Raw genomic sequence first — 23,701 nt, 5'->3', positions numbered from 1 at the left:
TTCCAATGGCAGATTACGATCTCGCGTCGATCCCGGATCGCTCCGTGGAGCGACGATATTTGCTCTGCCGAAATCGGCAGGTTTGGCCGGAAGCCAGCGTAACGTTCTACCCGCTTCCGCTTCACGTCACGACTGGCTGCGGCAGCTCCGCTTCACATCGTCGCGGTGCTTCGCAAAGCGATGGATGACATGGGCGCTGAGTCTCGCCGTGCGGCGCTAATTTTTCCACGTGACAGTTCCGACACAGAACGCTTTTCTTGCGCTAAGTGCTCCCGCGGGAGCGAACGCGTTCTAATTGCAAATATGGAGGAAGGGATGTGAGCGCGAGTGAGGCGCTCCGTTGGTGCTCCGGCCGAGCTCGCGATCTGCCATTGGAATTCAAGATTAGTTTTCACGAATATGGGGTAATTGTTTTATAAGTGACTTAGAGACACGCAATGGACAACGTGGGGCTTTATAGAAAATAAACTGTGTTAGGGCTTAAAGCAATAAAACACCGCACGAGCGACCAAGGCAAGTCCGCAAAGACCGAAACTAATATAAAACTTCTGACCTGAATATTAGCATTCGTTACTAATGTGTTAGGTCATAACTTGCAATGCAGAAAGATTTGGATGAAGGCGCAACGCTGAAATAAAATTACCCATTGGCTAAGATTTCTGAACAACTTTAAATTTCTGCGCAAAACTTGATTCTAAAAACTTAGGAACGCTACGCTATACTTTGCGTTGCTTCTTTGGTGCGGAAACATTCAATCAGGTGATTCAATATTCGTGCAATAAATTGATCAGTTGATCAGTTTGCCTAAGAATAACTTTATCTATGACGTTTCTGAAATAACGTTATAGTGCTGTCCAGACATCTTCAAAACACGATTGATCTTACTCAGTTTTCATTGCATTTAAGAAGTTCTCTTATGCTTATTTGCATAGCCTACACGGACCCATGCACGTACTTTTCAGATTGCTTGTGCATATGCATGGGCACGAATGCTTGCCTTTATTTTGTTTTAGTGTCTCATGTCATACAGCGGCGTCTCAATGTGCTGGGTATGGGGCTATAACCCTTCACACTAAAGTCGAGATTACGGGATCTAATCTCAACTCAGGCATTCGCGTTTGCGTAGGTAAGAAACAAAAAATGACCTCGTGTGCTACTGATTTATTGATTTATACGAAGGGAAATGCGCGGTAACTGTCTCACTTGTTTTCTGTGGACACCTTAACAGCGCCGTAAGGGAAGGGAGGAAGGTGGGAGTGAAAGTGCAAAGATAGAAAGAGGAGCCGTAGAGGAGGGCTACGGAGTAATTTCGACCACCTGGGGACAGTGCTACGCAGCATCAGTGCTCGCTCGTAACACCATTGGGTGAACAAAAAACAGAACCTCCACTACGGCACCTGTCAAAGCCAACAATAAAGGTAGCACACCCACATATATCTTTCCACTGTTCACAGATCTAAGACCATTGATTCCTCTGCAGAAAGCCAAGTTTATACGTAGATTGCGCCACCTAGGTCCGTATTCCGAGTTTGCGTCGTTATCGAAGTGTCGCTATCTCACGCGACCTCGGGTCACCTGATTGGTCGAAACGGCGGAATCGGGTGTTGCCGCTACGGAACCGGAAGAGGTGGCAACATCATGTTCCGTCGTTTCTACCAATCAGATAACTCGGGGTCGGAGAAATAGCGACACTTTCGATAACGGCGCAAACTCGGAATACGGGCCCTGGTGCGTTTCCGCTTTGGCGCGGATATTGTTTGGTCACTGCTGATGTCACTACTGTGTGCAGACCGTACGAATTTGTATGAAACGTTTTAAAATGATCTCTATGTTTTATTATTGTATGGCAGTGATTCTTAGTCAACTGTCATTTCATCGTACCAACGTCATTTAATAAGCAAAGGGTAAGTCATTGACCTTTTCCTAGCTCATTTTCGCTGACAACCATTTTCTTCCTTATATCTGCTGATCTAATTATAGAATCAAGAAAGAATTGTGTTGCGGGCATCATACATGCTCAGGGACAAAACAAATCGTCCATAGAAAGGGGTTCATGCTTTATTGCAGCATTATTAAAATACTGACTATATACAGTATTCGTTCTGAAGTGGCAGGTAAATACTGATTATCCCGAAACACAACCTTAGGGGATTCTTTGAAGAGGCTTAACGACATGTCCTAAAGCCTAGAGGGTCCTTTTGTTTTATTATTTCTCCTATTCTGAGCGACAGTAGCGTTGAAGTCCGTAAGCATAAGGCAAGCGCAGTTATGGCGACAAACACTTTAGAAATGCAGAGAAGCACATCGTTCCCAATCACTGGTGGTTATGTGAGCATTGGCTACACTTCGAGTGCCTGCCTCTGGTAGCCTCCCAGGGACGCTTAAACAAGCAGTTCCCACTTCACACAAAGCCGGTCGCCATGCAGGTATCCGTCCCGGACGAGTACCTCCAGTCGCGAAGAAGAATCAGTAAACCAAAGTCCCCCATTACTTGTTCGGACAGGTCTTTGAGCGTACGGAAAAGAGGACAGTTTAGCTACCATCTCGCGTATCAAGTTATTTTGAGGATGAATGAAGCTTAGCCTTATTTTGCTTCCCGCAGGTAACCTCGCAGGCTCGTCCCTGTAGCCTTTGCAAAGGATGAAGGCAACGTGAACTGTCACCGAACGACCTGCTTTCACGAATGTCACACCAGGTGATATGCAGTAGCCGGCTATGTATACAGGTCCGTGAAAGTAGTAAGCCACACCGTTGTCTACTGCGCATATTCTGTGCTGTTCCACCTCTTCTACAAAGAATACGCTGTTCTCAACGTGGATTTCTGCCAGCCAGATCACCTTCCTAGTGCATTCGTACGTTTTTCGGCAGTTTTCCTTCAACTCGACCGTAGTGTCTTCGAAAGCATTCAAAACCCGAGCCAGGTTGTCACTGTTCTCTTTTGTCGCAGCTATGAACTCAGTTTTCAACGCGCTGCTTGACGCCTTTACGGTTCCGCAGATGTTTTCAATTCCTTCCATTCTTTCCATCAAAGCCTCTTTTATGTGCTCGTTGGAGACGAGGATATCACGGATGCTTCCCGCTAAACTACCTCGAATCTGCCGAACTGCTTCTGTCAGATCTTCCAAGCTTTCGTTTGAAGCATTGGCGTTTTGGGTTTCGCTCTTTGTCAGATATTCCGTCATGTGTTGAGTGGATGCCTGGATTTCGCGGGAACCTTTAGAGAAATATTCTTGAGTCGTCCTCATCACTTCTGCCAGCTCTCTGGAACATTCTTTCAATTCATTAATTTCTTCTCTCAGACGTCCTGCTCGGAATTGATCTCTGAAATCTTCCTTCAACATGGCCATTTCTCGTGTCAGAGTTTCATTTAAAACAGCGATGTTTTGGCAGATTTCTTCAAGTCTCCTGTCAGGAGAGCTGCAGCAGATTTGTGGCCGCTCCAAACGCGAAATAATTTCAGACGTCATCTGTTCTAAGGCTCGCTTGAAAGAATAAAAACTCTCTCCTTCGTCACTACTTCTAGACTGCCCTTCGCGTTGAGAGTCGCCCGGTGTAGTCGTTTGCCTTTCAGAGTGCGATCTGAGATGCACGCATACATCTCTGCAAAGAACTGTGGCCGAGCACTGGGGGCACGAAAACGAATGATGACCACATTCGCTCTGAAAATGTTGAGTCAACTCCGCAGCAGGCATCAGGACATCGCAGCCTTTTTCTTCATTCCAGCAAGCAACCTGCAAACGAAGAGGAATATTACCCTGTTAGAGCCTCCCAATAGGATTTTTTTATTTATTACATTGCCCACAAAGGCATTGACACTAAGAAAAGGGGGGAGGGGGAGGGTAAGGGAGAACAAAAAGTTATGAAACAACTAGTACAACATACGGGCAGAAAAAACATACACAGAAGGTAAAAATGCAGCATATTTTAGCCAATGCTAACATAGGTATACACATTACAGCCCATTTCATTAGATTTTGTTGAAGCATCTATTGGTTTTGGAAAAAATGACATCTCCACTAACGGTTCTGCACGTAATTTCTTTTACGTTGAAAGTGTGGTCCTCCTTGCTAGTATATTGTCTGGCGGAAGAAAATTGTGCTCATTTTTATGAAGTGATTTATATTGAAGTATGCTAGAGAAGAATTTTAGCCTAAATACAAGTGTACATTTCTGTAGCGAGACTTATCCTATCAATTTCAGCGATGTTGATGATAACGAGATCCTTCCTTCATGCGGGAAATCTTACACTGGCCAAACTGGCCGCTGTATTAACATCAGACTCGTGGAGCACAAGGGGCTTGTAGAGGCAGTATCAGGATCGGGACACTTGGCGGTGCATTGCAAACGGTGCAAACACGACGAGAACAATTGCTCCCCTTGTATGAGCTTGCGCGTGTCATATCTGTAAAAGCGGATCAAAAAGAGCGCGAGATACTTGAAGCCTTCCTTATACACGTGGAAAGGCAATCATGAGTAAGTAAGCCTAACGCTATTTTGACGAAAAAGGAAGGGTTCCGTCACGCATGTGGTTTTGCCATTGACACTTTTGAAACACGGGCGTGTTTGTATATACAAATTCGTGAATACTGTAAAAAAAACTAAGTTGATGTCTATCTAATGTTTGTGGTGTCTGTGTTCTACCTTCGTTCCTGTCAAAAAATAAAAAGCGCTAGAACTATGTCGGTTGAATCCAAGCACCAAGTCGCCCAACTTTCTGCGGTAAATGCCTTTAAATTAAAATTCATTTTGTTTAGCACAAGACTGATCACCAACTATTCCAACAAATAATGCTTTTAATGCCTTTTAAGTAACTTCAGATATTTCAACTCGCCACCAAAACAAAACAGTTTGATGTAACCGACGTTTGTTTCGTATCAAGGTTATATTCCCAAACAAAGAAGGGAAAAGGATCTCTATTGAAGAGGAAAATATACACCCGGAGTCCACAATGCATGGTGTCGTTTTCAAAATTTTACCACGGTGGTAGGTTCGAGTTGCTGTGATTCCTTCCCACAGCCCACCATTATCACAAGATAGACAAGGGCTAATTGTTTATAAATTGAAAGCCTTTCTTGACTCATGGGGAAAACGTTAGAAAATGTTGGAACGAACCGAAATATTAAAAAACATCCGTCTCCACCGGGAATCGAATCACTATCACTTCATTTCCCAGCCTAACATGCAAAACAATACTCCACTTTTTATAGCGCTTGAAATATACAGTAATTACACAACAATTCTCAGCTGTATTTGGATGTTGTAACATGACATATTCTTTAAATAATAATGTTTCAGTGTGCGTGAGCCAGTCAAGTGTTGCATAAGGCCTTACGTTTGCTTTTGCGAAGTTCGGCTCCCGACTTCGGGCTTCGTGAATATGCGACAATAACGGGGTGCGTTTAGTTTCGGAAACACACATATTTCTGGTATCATTAGAGAATCAGCGGCAGAGACGATATGGTAAGCGTAATGCAAGCCGTTTAATTCTCCTCGTCGCTTGCATCAGCTGAACATGGTCACAAACGTGCGTATGAAAGTGTTCTGTTTTTTGTTCCGTATGTTTTAGTTCGTGTTAAATTTAGAGTGGTTAGGCGCTCTGCCTAATCGCTGTTGATAGCCTCCTTCTTGTTTTTCTTTTTCCTGTTTCAATGATGCCGCACTAAATGATAATTATCAGCGATCATGGTTAAAGACTTCCAGAACACGGGGTGCGTGGCCTCCTGCTGAGATCAAATACGAAACTGCCAACCGCTTATGCCAGTTTTACATAAAAATTAGCAATAACGCGTAACCACGTGGAGTTTAAAAAACGTTTATCAGTAGTACAAACAACATTTGTGGAACTATACAACTGTTTTATAACATTAAAGCATCCGCATACTGCCCTACATAACTACGGCAGTTATTGTTCAGTTCAATTGCTGTTTAATTTAGTTTTCTTTGTTCTTATTTTGGTCCAGTTGCGTTGCATTTCGCTTGTAAATAGTTGTGGAATCCCTCACAAGCCACCAATTTTCGAAAATTTCAATAACTGCTTTTGGCATATAAAAGCAAGTGAGTGGTAAGTCTCTTTCACAGCTCATTTGCCTTTCCGGTCTATGGACGCCAGAGCCATCATTCATGCAACACTCACTGTCCTTTTTTCATAATTACAAGTTCAAGATAAGCACAAAAACGCGGTGTTCGTTCTCGAATGTGTTGAATGTGCATTACACTAGCTGTCACTGCTTCACTGCGTTGCTATGGATTTGCAGATATGAAATGAACAAATCGAATGCGTGTTTTGTTCAGACATTACCAAATAGCCGCTTAATGAGAAAACGAACATTAAGGCCCCACCAACAGCAATTGTGAATACCCAGATGTTGTGCTCTATTGACAAAGCTGCCTGGAGATCTACAAGATATTTATGAACAAAAATATTCTTTTGTTCGAGGCAACGGTAATGAACTGTGTTGAAATAATCAATCCCCACTATAAAGGCGTGCTAAAGTAAAGACGAGCAAGTCATCAGAACAATTTAGAAAGGAAAGTTGGATCTAATAGAGGCCGGCCTGCAATGACAAGACTGCTCCTGCATGTTGAAATTAAAGTTAGAAAAAACAGAGAAAGCATGGCAAATATCACAGAGACCGAAATTAAGCTTGTTGTATGTAGGCTTTGCGGTGCTTGCCTTTATTTATTTTTCAGTTTAATGTGACCACGTTAAAACCTTCATCTTACAGAAGATACAGCATCAATGTTTACGTCGTTTTGAGCAAAACACCATGAGCCTGTCTATTGCAGGGGATTGCTGAGGAGACATGGCCGCGCGCTGCGTTTTGATGTCAGCTTGGGTAACGTCACCTGACCACGTGACAAAGCCCAGTCGGCAGAAGCATGCCAACTCGGGAAGCGTCTTTAAGATGGGAATCAATTCCTTCTGAATGCTTGTACATCGTGTCAGACATACTGCCCTAAGCCACGCAGCTACACTCGAAATGCGTGGAATGTGTGCCAGAAGGTGATTTACAATTATCTATTTTGATTAGAACGATTGTATTAAAAACCACCCGATCAGTGTGAAGGAATGTTAGCAGGGATAATATGCAACATTCCTTATTCCCTTCTTTACTGAATGGTAGCCGACCGAAAATATCTTGTTGTTAACCGCCAATTTAATCCATACACGTAGCCCCCTTTCTTGCTCCTCGAAGTTTTTTCTCGGCAATCATGCATTTAAATTGTTTCGCATGACGTGTTCTTCCGTGTAGGCACTGCAATGCCAATCAAACTTTCGGGAAGTTCCTTGCACTAAACGACAACAAACGCCCCTTCTCCAGTGCCTAAGTATGGAACTTGCCGGCTTATCATTTCACGCCCACCGTATTTACAAGTGATAGCCTTTGCAAACACAGCTCTGCTGATTTTGACCCAGCGCCTAAAAGCGACTCGAACAGATCAACGTATTAATATTTTGTCCTCCCTTTGACTGGAAAAATCGCCTTGACATAGCAAAGGGAAATAGATTCTCCCTTTGGGCCTCATACAAAGCAAAGGTAACGTAAGTCGTTGTGCACTTAAGGTCCGCCTTAAGAAGGAACTGCGATGGCGTTATTGAACATTGCCTTCACCCTTCCTGCTTGTCATTCGCTACCGCCTGCTAATCAATCGATAGACACATACGCCGACTGGGCTAATAATGTGCAGATTCCTTTCCTTTTCTTTTTTATTCACAACTGCATTTGTTGTGGATGGTTGCAATGATGTGAAGTAGCCTTCACTAAGGCTACTTTGGCTCCCTCACTTATGTGTTTCCTTAGGGTGCTTTAGAGTTCACCAAAAACAACTTTGTGAGACGCCGTGTCATAGTACAGGAAATGCTATCATAACGCAAAGTGCTATGATGTTTCGTTCGGTTTGGATGGTAGTAGTGAAGGCCTCCGGAAATTTCGACCACCTGGGCTTTTTAACGTGCCTCAACAATGTACAATACATGGGCGCCTTCCTTTTTGCGTCCTTCGTAAAGCGGCCGCCGGAGCCAGGACTATATCCTGCGTCCTAGGGTTTAGCAGTCGAGTGCACTAACCCCTGAGCCACCACGGCGATGCGCTATTGTTGTGACCCCTAAAATAACAAGGCTATAAATAAACGCTTTCTTTCTAAACAGCTTCAACTCTCGCTTACCTCTCTTTTCAGTATCTCATCAGCAGACGTCTCCTTCCAGTCGACGTCCCCGTCCGGCCAATGACAGTTGTCCAGAGGGCAGGATCTCCCGCCGTCCTGCGCACATTCTTCGTAGCAAGATTCGCACAATAGGTGCATGCACGGAAGCAGGGCGGTCCTCCGGCGCACGAGCCCGCACGCTTGGCATATCTTGTTCTGTGGAATGTGTTTAACGAAACGCAGTGGCCTCCAGTCCACGTCCACGTCAAAGCCAGCCAGTGTGTACTGCAGACCCCCGGCAGGCATCGTCGCCGCTACTGCCAAACTAAGATAGCAGAACGGAGTGTTCCTTCCACGCCGTCGACAAGCGGAGTTGGCGTTTTTTCCTTTTGCACTCGTTGCCAAGGACACTATCAGGATGCTATCTACGGCTTCCCCTTCCTCGCTGCGAGCAGTGCGTGTGTATCCGGTGGATGAGTGGCTGCCTCGCTAGCGTTGAATGCGTCCTTTGCGGTGCTGGCTTGCCCTTTACTGAAGTCAGAATAGCATTGAAAGTGGTTATACATTGCAATCTAAATTCGCAGCGCAAAACATACGGTTAAGAAGACATGCTCCTTTTCCTTTAATTATTTTGCGCAAATCAGGATCTAGCTTGGACCTTGTAGTGAATCGAATAAGGTTGGTTGGTTTGTGGGGTTTAACGTCCCAAAGCAACTCAGGCTATGAGAGACGCCGTAGTGGAGGACTCCGGAAATTTCGACCACCTGGGGTTCTTTAACGTGCACTGACATCGCACAGCACACGGGCGCTTTTGCTTTTCGCCTCCACCGAAAAGCGGCCGCCGAAAAGCGGCGCTGAAGACTACCAAAATTGGTTCCTTTTAGTGGTAATACTTTCGCGACTGGCCGCCAGGTGGTGCTTGTTGCAGGCATCCTGTGGAACATATTAAGGGGGGATGCTAGGCTAAAGGGTCAACTTTTGAACGGCTGTACCAATTTTCTTTATATTTTCTGGAGTGGCTTACCTTCCTCTCATTAGATTATATTCTTAATTTCATTGCCCTAGCACAAATAGGTAATAACTTGTAGCTGCTATACTGAACAAAGAGGTGTGTCAGCTTAGGAAAACTATCATTTCAAAAACAATGAAGATATACTAATTTTCTGTGATTGAATACCTTCTAGATAGTTCATCGTGCAGGATAAGGAGAATTGCGGGCTTTTTACGGCATTTTTGTAAAAATTTCTGCATTTGGAAAACAAACTTCATTTTTTTTGTTGTCATTGTATGTAAGATATCTCAATTTTTTTTAACTTGGAGAGTAATTAGTGATCTAAAAAGTGCCTTATCTTGTTCCCGACAAAAATATAGTCCAGAAACCACCTTGAAGGCCGCTTATAGCGAAAGAGTTTGGAAATGATAGTTTTCCTAAGGTTGTGTTTTCGCAAAAAGTGCGAACTTAGAAAAATGAGTTCAAACATTTCGGAACATGCTGTTTATTTTCGGACCAAAAATAATTAATCAAAGTGCCCTGCTGCATACATAAGGCCCTCCTCTTCAACTCGACGCTGCTATGTGGCGATTGCTTCGCTTCCCAAAGCTTCTCCGCGTCGAAGACTTTGTTGCAGGCATCTTCCTATCCCACCATCAACCACTCACTGATCGCAACAAACTTGCAGAAGCGCAAGAAAGATAACAAGCAGCATCGAACTTACTAAAGCAGTCTGGTTAGCCAGGCTACTTTTGGCGCAAAAACAGCGTTCGAAGGTCACTTGTCTTGTTTCGGCCAATCCAAGCTTCAGTTTCGGTTTTCCAGCCAATCCGCAATTGCCCGGCCCAAAATAAGGCTTTCCGTTTTTGATTTTTTTTTTAGTTGTGCACTGTACTCTCGATAGCAGGTCATCTTTGACTAGAAAGTGCGGAAAACAAACTTTCTAATGTGGCGTTCCACTCCGCGTTCAGTTTCTTGCCCGCTTTGCGGCCACGCGTTGAAAGCAGCGTTCATAGGCGCTTTCTGCAGCGAACGCGCTCCACCACCTCGTGAAAAAAATTCATTTTATTATTTTCTACGGCGCTGAAGACTACCAAAATTGGTGAGAAGCTTCTTTGATAAATGCAGGATTCAAAATAGCAAAAATTAAAAAACACGTTTTTTCTTTTAAAATCGCGATTTTAGCCCCGCATCCCCCCTTAAAAGAAGAAGGTAGCGGTTATGAGATAATAGAGTTCCTACAGGAAATATACCGGGATAACAAAGTAGAAATTACGTGGGAAGGGATAAGAAGTACGGAGGATGTCAAAGTATGCAAAGGATTAAGACAAGGTTGTCCTCTATCACCGGTGCTGTTCATGCTTTATATGATAAACCTGGAACGGAGGATACAAGACAGTAACCTAGGTTTTAACCTGTCATGCAGATTAGGTGGAAAGGCGGTAGAGCAGCGCCTCCCCGGTTCGATGTATGCAGACGATATTGTGCTGCTAGCTGAGAGTCTGGAAGAATTGCAAACTCTAGTTAAGTATTGCGGAGACGAAGGGGACGCTCTAGGCTTCAGTTTCAGCGCAGTTAAGTCGGGTGTGATGATTTTCAACGGCTCAACTGATCAGGGTTTTAAAATTCAAGGCCTTGAAATACCTAGAGTAGCAGAATATAAATATTTGGGGGTATGGGTAAACGAAGGATTGGCATGAGCAATCACTTAAGGCCAAAGGGCGAAGGAATGCCGGGATAATGAAGCATAAGGCATTGTGGGGATACAATAGGTATGAGATATTGAGGGGTATTTGGAAAGGAATTATGGTGCCCGGACTTACTTTCGGAAACGCGGTTTTGTGCCTAAAATCAGAGGTACAGTCGACATTAGAAACAAATCAGAGATCCGTTGGACGATTAGCACTAGGTGCCCACGGCAAAACTACAAATGAGGCGGTACAGGGAGATATGGGCTGGGCATCTTTCGAAGTACGGGAAGCTCAGAGTAAAATATTATATGAGGAACGCCTGAGGAAACTGGACAGTAACAGATGGGCAGCTAAGGTATTTAAATACCTGTACCTAAAAAGCGTTGACTCACAATGGAGGAAAAGAACTAGGAAACTAACTAGTAAGTATGCTAGTAAAAAGGACGGAGAAATAAAGAGCATTAAGCAACAGGTGAAAAACACAGAAGGTAAAAATTGGATAAATTCGATGGAAAAAAAAAAAAACAGAGTGTGGAATTATACCGAAACTGGAAAATGCAGATGAGGAAGGAGGATTTCTTTGATAACTCAAGAGGCAGTGCCCTACTTTTTGAAGCTAGATCAGGGTGCCTTAGAACACGCAGCTACAAAAAGAAGTTTAACAATGGAGATGACGCATGTGCTGTATGTGGAAACTCCAGTGAAACAATTGACCATATTATACTCGAATGCAATGGTATCCATCCGGAAGTTGATGCAGGCGCAATCACTGTTCCTGAAGCTCTGGGGTTTAGAGATAACAGTGGCCGGGTGAATAAACCGGCGGTGGAAACTAGCAAAAAATGGCTGGAAGATTGGTGGCTTAAAAGCAGAGAAGTGACATAATGTTAGTAATGTAGGAGCAAAATTTAATAAATATAAATGATGGTTTAGTTAACCATTCTAAATCAATAATTAAGATATATGGAAAAAATGAGCATGATAGCTACTGCTACCACCCCGTTTCAAAGGGGATGCTCCTATATTCCATCCATCCCATCCATCCAAATAATTGGATAAATTGGATAAATTCGATGGAAAAGAAACAGAGTGTGGAATTATACCGAAAGTGGAAAATGTAGATCAGGAAGGAAGATTTGTTTGATAACTCAAGAGGCAGTGCCCTAATTTTTGAAGCTAGATCAGGGTGCCTTAGAACACGCAGCTACAAAAAGAAATTTAACAATGGAGATGACGCATGTGCTGTATGTGGTAACTCCAGTGAAAAAATTGACCATATTATACTCGAATGTAATGGTATCCATCCGGAAGTTGATGCAGGCGCAATCACTGTTCCTGAAGCTCTGGGGTTTAGAGATACCAGTGGCCGGGTGAATAAACCGGCGGTGGAAACCAGCAAAAAACGACTGGAAGACTGGTGGCTTAAAAGCAGAGAAGTGACATAATGTTAGTAATGTAGAAACAAAAATTTAATAAATAGATTGCTGGTTTAGTTAAGCTATCTAAACCAATAATTAAGATATAGGGAGAAAAATGAGCATGATAGCTACTGCTGTCACCCCGTTTCAAAGGGGACGCTCCTATATTCCATCCATCCATCCAACACTAAATTTCCGCAACCACCGAAATCCCGCTTTCAAGGCTGTCATATTCATTTAATTAGAGTGGACTGACTGCGGATCGGGAACATTTTATTTATTAATTTATTTACAAATACTCTTGGCCGTGGATGGGTGGCTATCTGGAGAAAAATGGCCCTGAACTGCTTTGCTTCTTTTTATTTCTGCTAACTGCCGTATGATTTCATCGCAGATGAAGAAACAAATAATTACCTCCCAGTATTGATGTCCTGCAGACTAGAAACTCGAACCATGCGACGAAACAGCAACTGAACAAATGATCAGAATTCGAGTACTGGGTATTGTATGTGGCTGAAAACTCTTATTGAAACATTTATTGTGACTGAAATCCAAATCGCCCATTGGCACATTTTAACACAGATGAGTTTCAATTGGTACCATCAGGCGATGTCGCAATGATAAAGTGTGCATCGCAACGCCATATTGCGAGGCCAGTGGACTCCGTTTAAAAAGCTATCGCAAGTGGTATTAGTGGCACTTCTTTAGGCCAGTGCTCATCGCATATAACACATTCGAATGTAAGCTATTCTACCTGCGTTTGAAGAGTTTATAGAAACCTTTAGATCTACTAGTTATACACTTTATGTGAAGGAAGCATTGGGAGTTTCCGATAAGTGTTATGGACATCAAGAAGAGCTAAAATCGGCTCTCGGTAGGCAGCCCGTCATGGTTCCCGGTCAATCGTACGAGCTTTTCAAGGCATATTTTCAGACTGAAGTTTACACACGAACAGCTCGCAGGCTCAGGGATTGCGTTCTCAGTAAAATTAGGGAAGACATTTTGCATATGTGTTGAAAATAAACGACTAAAAGAATAAATACAAAAAGTCCATCTTACATTTCGATGCCGGACATTCCAAGCTGTTATAGGCGCATTGATTATTCTTATATATTCCAGCCAATTCAAGAGTCCTGTGAACAAACATTTGAAGAGAGCTTTAAAACCCCGATCTACAGGCTAAATGCATATCCAGATGCCCTGCTTTGATCAGTGGTCCAGAAGGTGCTAAATATAAGAACTGGCCAGAATATCTTAGAGAATGAAGAATGTTTTTAGAAAAAAGGGATCCCCGTGCACTTCGTGCATCTGCGAGGTTTCGCGTCATCTAGAGAAGTTTCGGAGCAGTCGAAACATCTTAGGCATTTTTCCTGCAGCAAACAAGCTTTCAGGCCTTGAAGCAAAAACTACAAAAAAACAACAACTTAGGATTGGACCCCGTGATGGAAGATGCTGCTCGAAATAAGGTTTGTCGACTGCCGCACTTAAATATCCTCCACAACTTACCACTTTATTGCCGGTCGGCAGTACGTGTGACAGATACATAGATATATATTACAAGGTTCAGATTACCCAATAATATGCATAAACGAAACCTCGCCTTAACCTCCTGGAAACTGCTGTAATCGATGCAAAAATGCAGGCCTCCGTGTTGCTTCGTCATCATAGCCATGCTGTGTCAGCACTGCATTTGCGAAAAGTTAATTCGTGATGCTGGGGTAATCGCATAGATAACAGGAAAATGACGCGCTGTTTTAATTTCTATTTTCAGGTTCTTGTTTTGTGTGTGTGTGTGTGTGTGTGTGTGTGTGTGTGTGTGTGTGTGTGTGTGTGTGTGTGTGTGTGTGTGTGTGTGTGTGTGTGTGTGTGTGTGTGTGTGTGTGTGTGTGTGTGTGTGTGTGTGTGTCTGTACATTGCACTTAATATGACATGTACACTTGCGCATAATCAAGTTTTTTTTTTTCGCGCGATAAAAACCTTTTATGAGTACTGGATTCACCAGCATTACTTTTCTTGTTTTAACCAGATCAGAGAAACCTTGGCAGCGAAATTGTAAGTAAAATTGTGCATAGCAACTATTTGCTCACTGCCTCGTTAATCTATTTAGTTCCAGTGGTGTTATTGTTTTTCCTCGCCTTTTATTTTTGAATGTCACGCACGTGGTACAAATACCAGTCTTCAAGTTCGTCAAACTAAAACTGTCCCATTTCCATTGTGTAATTTTTATTTTGTCTTTATTTATGCTCAACTTTCGTTTTTTGACTAGCTGCTCCTCAGAAACGAACGTCTTTCCTGTTTTCCTCTCTTCCGTGCTTTCGAATGCATGACTTGTAGAGGGCAAGTATTAATCCTTCTTAGTACTTTTGTGTGCACCGCTCATCACCTCATTAGTTTAAAAAAAAAACAGTTTGAGATTTATTCATTAATTTGTATAATTTCATTGAAACCATGAGTTTTTTCTTCCAACTAGCAAACGTAGTAAATTATATTTATCTCAATAGCTATTACGATAACATGACCTCTGCCATTTTATTGGAAACAGATCTAGTCACTAGATATGCTGTATTTCATTAATTTCAATATGCGCATATTTGAAAGAGACAGCGGCTTCTTGGCAAATTTGGGTGTGAAGTCTATAAATACTAATACTTTATATTACTAGTTCCGTGTATTTTGACTTTAGATGTTTGACAGATGGGCATAAAATCGTTTGTGACGGACCATTGAAAACTAACAGATTTCAGTTCTTCAGACCTGATATTACCCTTTAGCAAAAATATTTGCTTTCAACTATAGTGACTACTGGCGTGTGGAACGGCTGAGGAGCCTAAAATGGTTGACAATAAATGGAAAGTTCCTAATAGATCCGGATTGATAAGAAATAGGACGCCAACGGCTGCAAAAACTACAGAACGATTAGTAGACCCTACATTGCCCGCAAGGCATTGACTAAGGTGATTAACTATAGCATATAGAGCAGCATTAGACTTTAATTAACCGTAGACCAAGGTAAAGGCTTCTCGACATCAGACCGTGTCCGAACTATCAGTCAGGTGTTAATGATGTGCTGATTTATTGTAAACTCTCTATATATCTATAGAATAACGAGAAAGCATTTGGCTTAGTCGAAACCTTGACAGTGATGCAGGCAGTTCATGACTAGATGTTGAAGAACTATCTGTGAAAGTAGAGCAGAACATCTAGAGATAATTTAGAGCGACCCATGTTTTTCGCAAACAAATTGATAAAATTGTACCCATGAAAGGTGTCATGGAAGAAATAACGATCTTTTCAGCACTGTAAACCGCGCATTTGTTGAGTGTAGTTATTCTGACGGGGTTGGAATAAACCGGAATGGAAATACCGTTGTAGCCCCGGCTTCATTGTTGACATTCACCTTGCGAAAAGCATGATTAAGAACCTATGCAGGCAAAACAACATGGTTGACCAAGATAGTATCGGTCAAAAACAAACTATCAATCGTTTCAGATTGAGCCAGTAGTGTGCGATGGACAGCGAGGTGATGGCCATTTTATGGGAATACGTCTGATCAGTCCAGGTAGTGGCCGCAGACTTAAACCCAAGAGCGTAAAAATTATTGGATAGATAAGGGGGTCAAGTGCATGCGGCTGGAACTCTATAATCATGAATAGTAAGTTACAGTGTCCCTCAATAGTAAAGAATATAACACAGGTTTATATTTTACTGGTACTCACTATGCCAAAAAGGAGGCTATAGCGACAAAGACAACATAAATTAAGCCAACGCGTGCATTGAAACAGAAATGGTAGGTATAATTTTAAGAGACAGGACGCAGGCAGAAGGTACCAAGAGAATAAGTGTGAGTAGATTGACAGTATCCTCATGAGTAAGATATATAATCTGAAGGAAAGACAGTCGGTGCTTCTTCAGGGGAACCGCATTGATTTCAAGGGAAGGTAAGCGTAGCAGAGGGCAGCAGAAATTTAAGTGACCGATGAGATCAGGAACTTTCAGGCAGTAAGAGGCCGTAGCGGTCACATTACACCGTTAAAGGGCCCGTGAAAAGCTATTTACTAAAACTATGAAAAGGCGCACCAGCTTTAGGTATCCCGTCGCTCCTCTCTGAAATGAAAACAATTTTTAAGCTGGCTTGATTAGCGCTTCTCGTGTTGGCGATCAAGAAATGTTGCTCCGTCCTCTCTCCCCCAACTAGCGCGCATCGGTGCATAATAAGCTTAGGATTAAGCGCGCGTTAAGTATACTTAATTAAGCTTATTATAAAGATCTAAAAGTTTATTGCATGACTTTAACAAAACCTGTGCTATTGGTGTTTACTAAATGTTGTGAATAACGAATGACATGTTTCAAATTGGTCGAATACGTTGAGTAGGAAACAGTCTCAAAAATATACCTGGACTACAAGCTTTAATTGTAATGCTACAGCCACATTAAGGCTCTGGTGCTGCTGAAAAGCAGGCGTCGGCATTGTCCACAGAGAATCACAGGCATGTTTCCGGCAGGTACATACGTGACATGACCGCTTACTATTGCCAGGTGGGTGAGCTGGGAAAGCAGTCCAAAGATCAAGTGTGTCGACAAGCATGTAGAAGTGGGCGAAGGAGGCAACGAACACAGGCTGGGAAAGCGGTCGAAAGAGGAAGTGCGCTGACTGGCTTATGGAAGAGAAGGGGGAAAGGCGGCGAGAATACTGGGAATCTATACCAGAGGCAGCGTACGAACAGTCTTGACTATGACAGTCTGCGGTCACTAATAATTCCCAAGAATATGTGGTAAGAGATATACGGTTTGACAACTGCATAAATGTTACCTGGTAGAGGCTAACACATTTGGCCATAAATACAAGTGACTGCACATTTTTTTGCCGGAATGAAGAAAAGAAGTCTTGATACCATAGGTAATTCGATCTCGGTGTCTCATCTCGTTGCAACCTAACCTCGCCCGCAGTTCGCACGTCGAACCACACGATTAAGCAATGCCAAAACATTTTGTTGGCTATACTTAAATGCGAGTGGTAGCGAACGCCAGAGAATTCGTGATGACGAATCGACTTCGTTTCGAATACTTTTATGTCTACATATGATAGGAAAATCCAGCGACTTGCTAAAGCGAAATGAGTTCAGATGGTGCACTTTCGGTTGCGTTGCTTGTCGAGCTGGGACGAGTTAGTAGAATCATCAGCGCGTATACTTTAGCGTCTGAAAATTTACTCATGGAAAGCTATTTCTGGAGATGCCCCGCCGCTTGTGTCAAAGTGCATTGACAGTGGATGCTGTTATGCAGTGATAAAAACGCCATGGAAAAACAAATTCATGATGCGGCGACCGCGTAGGAACGTGCGGTTAGCTGACGACGCGACAGGCTTCACTCTCGGATGTACTTATCAACTCCGCTGCCATTGGCGCTGCCGTCGTTTTGCACACCGCCTACAGGAGACGCCCAATCAACTTCACTTTCGTAAACTATTGAGACAGAGCTCCAAACATTGAGTGGAAGAATAATTATGCACCTGGAACGAAAAAGAAAATGTTGCTCAAATAACGCGACGGTAAAGGCAATCTGTAAGAACTTCCTTTTCCGTTTCCAGTAACTTTCCCAGTGAGAATAATTCAGACCTAAGGCCTGAGGCGACCAAACGGGTTCCAAATAGCGGTTTACGTTTTTCAAGGAAATTGCGGGGGAGTTGCTCGCAGCTCGTTATTCTTTTTCTTTTTTAAATGTTTTTTCCCCAATATGATAAGAGCAACACAGCGCCTAAGTGAACTTCTCTGAAACGTGCAATTTAGCCATTGTTTCGTCTCGTGATAAATGCCTGATTCTCGGTTATGTTATGAAGCCTTTGGTCTAAAAAAAACGTGACCTTAAGCGACATTTGAAGTCCGTGTGTTATGAGAGGAAATCGCGAAACAAAACGCGCTTGGTTTGCTTGGCCGCTCTGGGATTGCGTTGAATGGCAAAAACAACTGACGACAGCGGCCAGGAACACTGGTGTGAGGTACTTCAGGGCTGAATGCGTTTTGCTTCCTTTACCTGCGGGACGGATTTAAGTACAACGCTGGGGAACGCTGGCGTGCTTTCGAGAATGCTTTTTCTCAGTGTTCATAAGGTGGAAGCCATCGTTATCGCCATTTTTGTGGCAGGTGCTGTGAAAGGTGAGCTGAAGGGTCAATTGTTCTGTGCGAGAATATATTGAATCGTGATTGCGCTAAAGGGTCGAATAATAATGAAAATGATGCGGCACTGTCACTGGACCATAAAACCGTTAGGAAGATAATGGTTTGCTCGCTTTGGGGGGTTTTACATCCCAAAGCAACTCAGGCTATAAGAGGTGCCTTAGAGGGAGGCTCCAGTGATTTCGACCATTTGGGTCCTTGAACGTGCGCTGACATCCCACAGCACACGGGCGTCTTGCTTTTCGTCTCCGTCGAATAGCGGCCGCCGCAGCAAGGATTCGATCCCGCATCCTTGGGCACGTTAAGAAGGTCAAGAAACGCGAACTGTGTATCAGTGTCCGAAAAGCGAAATGGCCACAAGTACGGTACAACCAGTGCCATATCTTTAATGTTATTTACGGCTCATTAAACGCTACGATGCTGTAGGTGATGGCTGTAGATGGCAAGGCAAAAGCTAGGATACGATTTGAAATGCGAGTGCCTAGTAAATATTATCGATCCTTTAGAGCTGCCATGAAAGTGAGAGGTCCGTTAAAGCACTTGCATTCTAGCTAAATTTCGAAAGAGACAAATGACGCCCTTCCTGACTTTTGATTTTGCTGTGGTTTCTGCTGAAAACGGGGATGCTTAAATGGCACCTCAACACAATGAACTGCGAATAATGTTTTTTTTTTCGATTACTCAATGCGGTGGCCTTAATTCGATCACTTTCCTGATTTTGAACCTTTAGAACAAAGTGTAGGCTGAAGAGACACTGAGAAAATCATAACTGATGTGAATCGGGCAGGGTACTGATAACACCTTTTACTTAGCACTCTGAGATATATTTGACCTTCTTTCACTGCTGGTGTGCCGTCCAAGAGTAGTGTTGCATATATCTAGCATTAAGCACCAACTATCCTCTGTCTCTTTTCTTTTAACGTAAAAGCCTCATAAGATCCGGGAGCAACAGAACCTCACGTTGAGTGCAAATGATGGCTCCAAAATCTCAGATTGGCCTAGTAGGACTGCGATTTTATCACTTAGATACCAGTATGGAACCTGTGAAAAATTGGAAAGGAGCCATCAGTTCAAGTTGTAAATCTATTTGAATTACGATTAATTAAGTTCGACTATGCCAAAATGAAGTTTAAAATAATTACCTGGGTGCAGGTTCGGGTAAGGCAACATCGCAGCAGCTAAGGGTGGCGTCCGGTCGATTGCGTGGGTGAAGATTGGATTACACTGAATCAAGCTGCAATAAAGTTGAGCATGGAGAATTATGCTATTTTAGAGTGCGTGCTTTGTACACTGAGAGCATATTCTGTCAATCTTGGTTGATTGAGAATTAATTGACTGCATTACGTTAGATTACAGGTGATTACGGGTGAATGAAAGTGGATTCGTTTGGGTTGATTATGTTGCACTGACATGGATTACAGTAGGTTAGTGGGAGGAATAAAATGTAGTCAGTGCTTTCGCTGTACAGCAAGTATGTCATAAGCAGAGCTTTGATATCATACCAGTTGAGAAACTTGGCTTTCAAAAGTGACTGGTTTTAGTACGCATTCTTCGGATACCTTTGAATTGTCGCGCCATATAAAAGTGGTCCGTAGAAGCTTTCTGCATTTGCCATCATTGCGTTCTGGAAATTACTCTTTTTTTTTAATCTTTTTGTCCGTAATTACCTCTACGGCTGTTATGTCTAAGAATTCGTGCTGCTGACACTGTTGAACATATTTTATTTTCCCTGTGATTGTGCATTTATCAACTATCAGAAAGTTTGCAAGTTAGACGTTAGTTTCCTTTAATGGCCGCGGGCGCCTCCACCATTCGCGTACATTCGAATTTTCACCAATAAAAACCGTCGTTTTTTGACACATGGGTCCTATAGAAAATTTCACAACTGGTAGTATTGAACAGTTCTGGTCTTGAGTGCCCTCTGTAAGTTCTGGCTTTCGCGCTCCTTTGGCCTCTCGTATTTTCACACAAAAGGATATATGAAACCGATTCCACGGAGAATCAACCAAACCCGAATGTAGCCCTGAATACATAGAAGTGCCTAAACTGTGTTTTTTATATGCTAGTGCATGTAATCCTGATCTGAGCGCTCTCTGCTTCCTGGTGCAGTATTCAGTGTATTGAATATCAACGGTCGTAATGAGACATTGAGGAGAGATCGCAATGTATGTTCTTTACAAATATCAATACCCGAGTCCTTTCTAGCTGTATTCTATCCTTCCCGTCAGTTATAGGAATAGTTATACCAAGTACGAGTAAATATATTTACACATAAAATTTGCTATAGCCGTTATTAGGAGTTCTAGCTTGCAACGTCAAAACCTAAACTGTCCGCGTGATCGCAGTGAGCATGTGAATGGCTATGAAGCTTATAGCTACGGGTTCTGGTAAAAGAGCATGTATTGAAGCTGCAGACTGCGCGCGGAAACAGCCGGCCATGGCAATATATGAATTATGCATAAATGACATTTTTTTCTACTATAAATCTGCGTTTTCTTTAAAAGAAAGCCTCTACTCATTAGTACGCGGTAGTAGATCTATGCACACTACCTTCCTGTACATTACAGCGTTTGTTTAGTGAGCATGCGGATAAACAATTTTGTCGCCGCTGAGTAAGTTCTCCAGTGCCTTCAAAGAACTCGAACAGCTTTCGAAGTTCTCAGTTGCCCCAGGCATGTAGGTTCTCCTCAAGCCCAAAATATTAAAGCTTTTCGCCCCATCTCAGATATACTACGCAGATGGTTCGACATTTCAATAATGTTAGCCATTGAGGATGATAATTGTTAGCCGTGTGTAAATTTGTAGGCGATAATAAATTAATCAGATACAGAAACTGTCGTTACTATATAGTCTCGTATTTACGAAATGTCTGAAAATCGGACGCGGCTACAGATTGCTTTGGTGAATTGCACCAGTGCTGTCAAATTATTCTGTCAATGGGACGTTATAACCTCCTTAATGAACGGCTTTGTGGCCCTGATTATGGGTGGACTTATAACTCTTGAAAGGCTGTTATGTAGAGAAAAAGAAGTGCTTATAGACGGATAGAAGAAAAAAAAAAAAAAACTAATGTTGTTTTTTTGTTTCCCTTGAGCCTGGTGTGATAATTTTATTTTTGCTCTCTCATATTCGCCATATAACGCGAGTGCTGAGTCAGGTTTTTCTAGCACATTCCGACTGTTTCATATCTGTAACACACTTTAGCAAGTCTGGAGAACGTGAAAACGCTCAAAATACCGTGACGTTTCACTTGAAATATACCACCATTCAAAACATACGGTTTTCGATTTACAAAGCCGCTTTCTTCTCTATAGGATTGACAGTGCGGATGTAAGAATAATGCTAAGACGTGTTAATTAACAGGTTGGCCAACTAGGACTGAATATGTTACCGACTACTCATAAGTTTTCTATTTATTGATAATGGAAGTTCATCATTGTTTTTAGACTTTCGAAATTCACATTTTTGACGCCGATGCAGCATGAATGATCTTTGAAGTTCCGCTCGGACGAAAGCGAGCCTGAGCAGTCATAGTTAGTGGCAGCTGCTCCTACGAGTGTGTGTCGCACCTCTTACGCATTCACCCGCTAGATCGATCCCTATTCGGGCTGAAAATAGATACCACGAGAAAAGCAGGCCCCTCTGTTCCTTGTGATAGCAGGCACGGCTAGCGCTTTCAGTAACCGCTCAGCGTTTCCTCCGTCGGATGCGGGCCCTAGAATTATCGCGCTGCAGTGTTGGTAGGAATATCATAATCAGAAATTTAAAGAATGATATAAATGTTACGGTCATCATCAAGCCTCTCGAGGAATTATCAGCCTGACAATAATCGTTTAAAATTTGCCTATCTAATATTAGTTTGCCTTCCTGCTAGTAACTAACTGTTCTTTGCATTCTGATGAATTCCGCAAAAGCGCTATGCTGAAAAAGCTGTCTTCTAATTCAATAATTCTATTTTTAGAAATGTATGCATGTATGGATGCGAGAGTTGGACTGTGAAGAAGGCTGACCACCGAAGAATTGACGCGTTTGAATTGCGGTGCTGGCGGAGACTCTTGAGAGTTCCTTGGATGGCCAGACGGTCAAATCAGTCGATATTGTCGACCATAAACCCTGACTGCTCATTGGAGGGTCAAATTCTAAAGTTAAAGCTCAGCTACTTTGGTCATCTGATGAGAAGAGAGGAGTCGCTGGAGAAAGATTTGATGTTGGGAAAGGTTGAGGGTCACAGGAGAAGGGGTAGGCAGCGAACGCGTTGGTTAGATGGCATCCTCGAGGCGCTGCAGAGGAAGTTATGTGATGTTGGGAAGATAGTCAGAGACCGGAAAGCGTGGCGTGAATGGTCCATAGGGTCACGAAGAGTCGGACACGACTGAACGACTGAACTGAACTGAACTGAGCTGGTGTTTAGAATTAGCAGAAAATCTTTGTTGTAACCCTCTCTACCTAAGTGGCTTTTCGTCTTAAGCGGAAATCACGTCAATAAATAGACATTTAGCATTTAGGCTCAGTACTAAAACATATCTGCAAACAGCAGCATTAGCCGCAGTGTTATGTGCAGAATCAACTTCCCTACTTTTTCTGAGCAAATCTTGAAATCAGCGTCAACGTCGAGTCAGCTACTATGGAGACTCTCATATCCGTGCGCATAAATGTGTGGTACCATCGTGTTTTATAGATTTTACTGGACATGAAAACATCCCCGAAGGCATCTATAGGTACAAGAACAATATCTGCGGAATACACCAGCGTTGAAAGAAGAACAGGAAACTCATTTCGACATGAGGGAAATTTTGCACAATGAGATGCTGGTTTATTGCATGCAATGTTGTAAATAAAGCGTCAGTTTAACAATGTTTAGGGCAGAGAAAAATGCGAAAGATATTAAATCCTGCTTATTTAATACTTTAAACCTAGTCGCAAGTTTCACAAAATATGTTGTGCATTAGAGCACAGTTAGAGAGCCTCGTTTGACTGTCCAGCTCTTCTTATGCGAGAGCTCTTTGCATTTTCTGTGTGTGTGTTCCATATGCAGACGCGTTTATGTGCGCGTGTGTGCGTGAATTCCAATCTTTTCAACTTTGTTCGCTGAATAAGGAGTGAAATCTCCAGCTGACAGCCACGCGTACAGGTCAAGTTCCTGAGGCGCAGCTATTTGGCATAATGAAACACAGTTATGAATGACCCGCCCCGGCAGCCTTCTTTTTACTGCCAGAGAAAAAAAAAACGAAAAAAAAAAAACGTTTCCTGGGATTACTACCTTCCAATTGCACATTCCTCCAC

At 42.8% G+C, this 23,701-nt stretch overlaps 2 protein-coding genes across 2 annotated transcripts in view; one reads left to right on the top strand and one right to left on the bottom strand.

Annotated features, from left to right (window-relative positions):
- Nucleotides 1-2,042: 2,042 nt before the first annotated feature.
- Nucleotides 2,043-8,674, bottom strand: LOC146173174 (uncharacterized). The gene is made up of 2 exons (XM_084585692.1): nucleotides 8,167-8,674; nucleotides 2,043-3,731 (listed from the first exon to the last, which is right to left on the bottom strand). The coding sequence occupies exons 1-2, from the start codon at nucleotides 8,449-8,451 to the stop codon at nucleotides 2,382-2,384; spliced, it is 1,635 nt and encodes a 544-aa protein (XP_084441818.1). The 5' UTR covers nucleotides 8,452-8,674; the 3' UTR covers nucleotides 2,043-2,381.
- A 9,653-nt stretch (nucleotides 8,675-18,327) lies between these two features.
- The window catches only part of LOC146173173 (venom metalloproteinase Antarease-like), a 28,001-nt gene continuing 22,627 nt past the window's right edge, over nucleotides 18,328-23,701 (top strand). Inside the window, exon 1 of the mRNA XM_084585150.1 lies at nucleotides 18,328-18,397. Within this exon, the coding sequence (XP_084441276.1) occupies nucleotides 18,328-18,397 (70 nt within the window). The remainder of the gene's footprint in view (nucleotides 18,398-23,701) is intronic.

Source organism: Amblyomma maculatum, chromosome 11 (assembly GCF_055883805.1).
Source record: "Amblyomma maculatum isolate TAMU_Amacu chromosome 11, ASM5588380v1, whole genome shotgun sequence".
NCBI lineage: Eukaryota > Metazoa > Arthropoda > Arachnida > Ixodida > Ixodidae > Amblyomma > Amblyomma maculatum.
Note: the sequence above shows the minus strand (reverse complement) of the source record. Positions and strands in the feature narration are given on the sequence as shown.

Bases quoted from the DNA above. Each gene is read 5' to 3' on its own strand.
- LOC146173174 (XM_084585692.1), bottom strand. From the start codon at position 8,451: ATGCCTGCCGGGGGTCTGCAGTACACACTGGCTGGCTTTGACGTGGAC. The intron at 3,732-8,166 runs GTAAGCGAGAGT...CTTCGTTTGCAG, and splicing joins ATGAGATACTGAAAAGAGAG to GTTGCTTGCTGGAATGAAGA.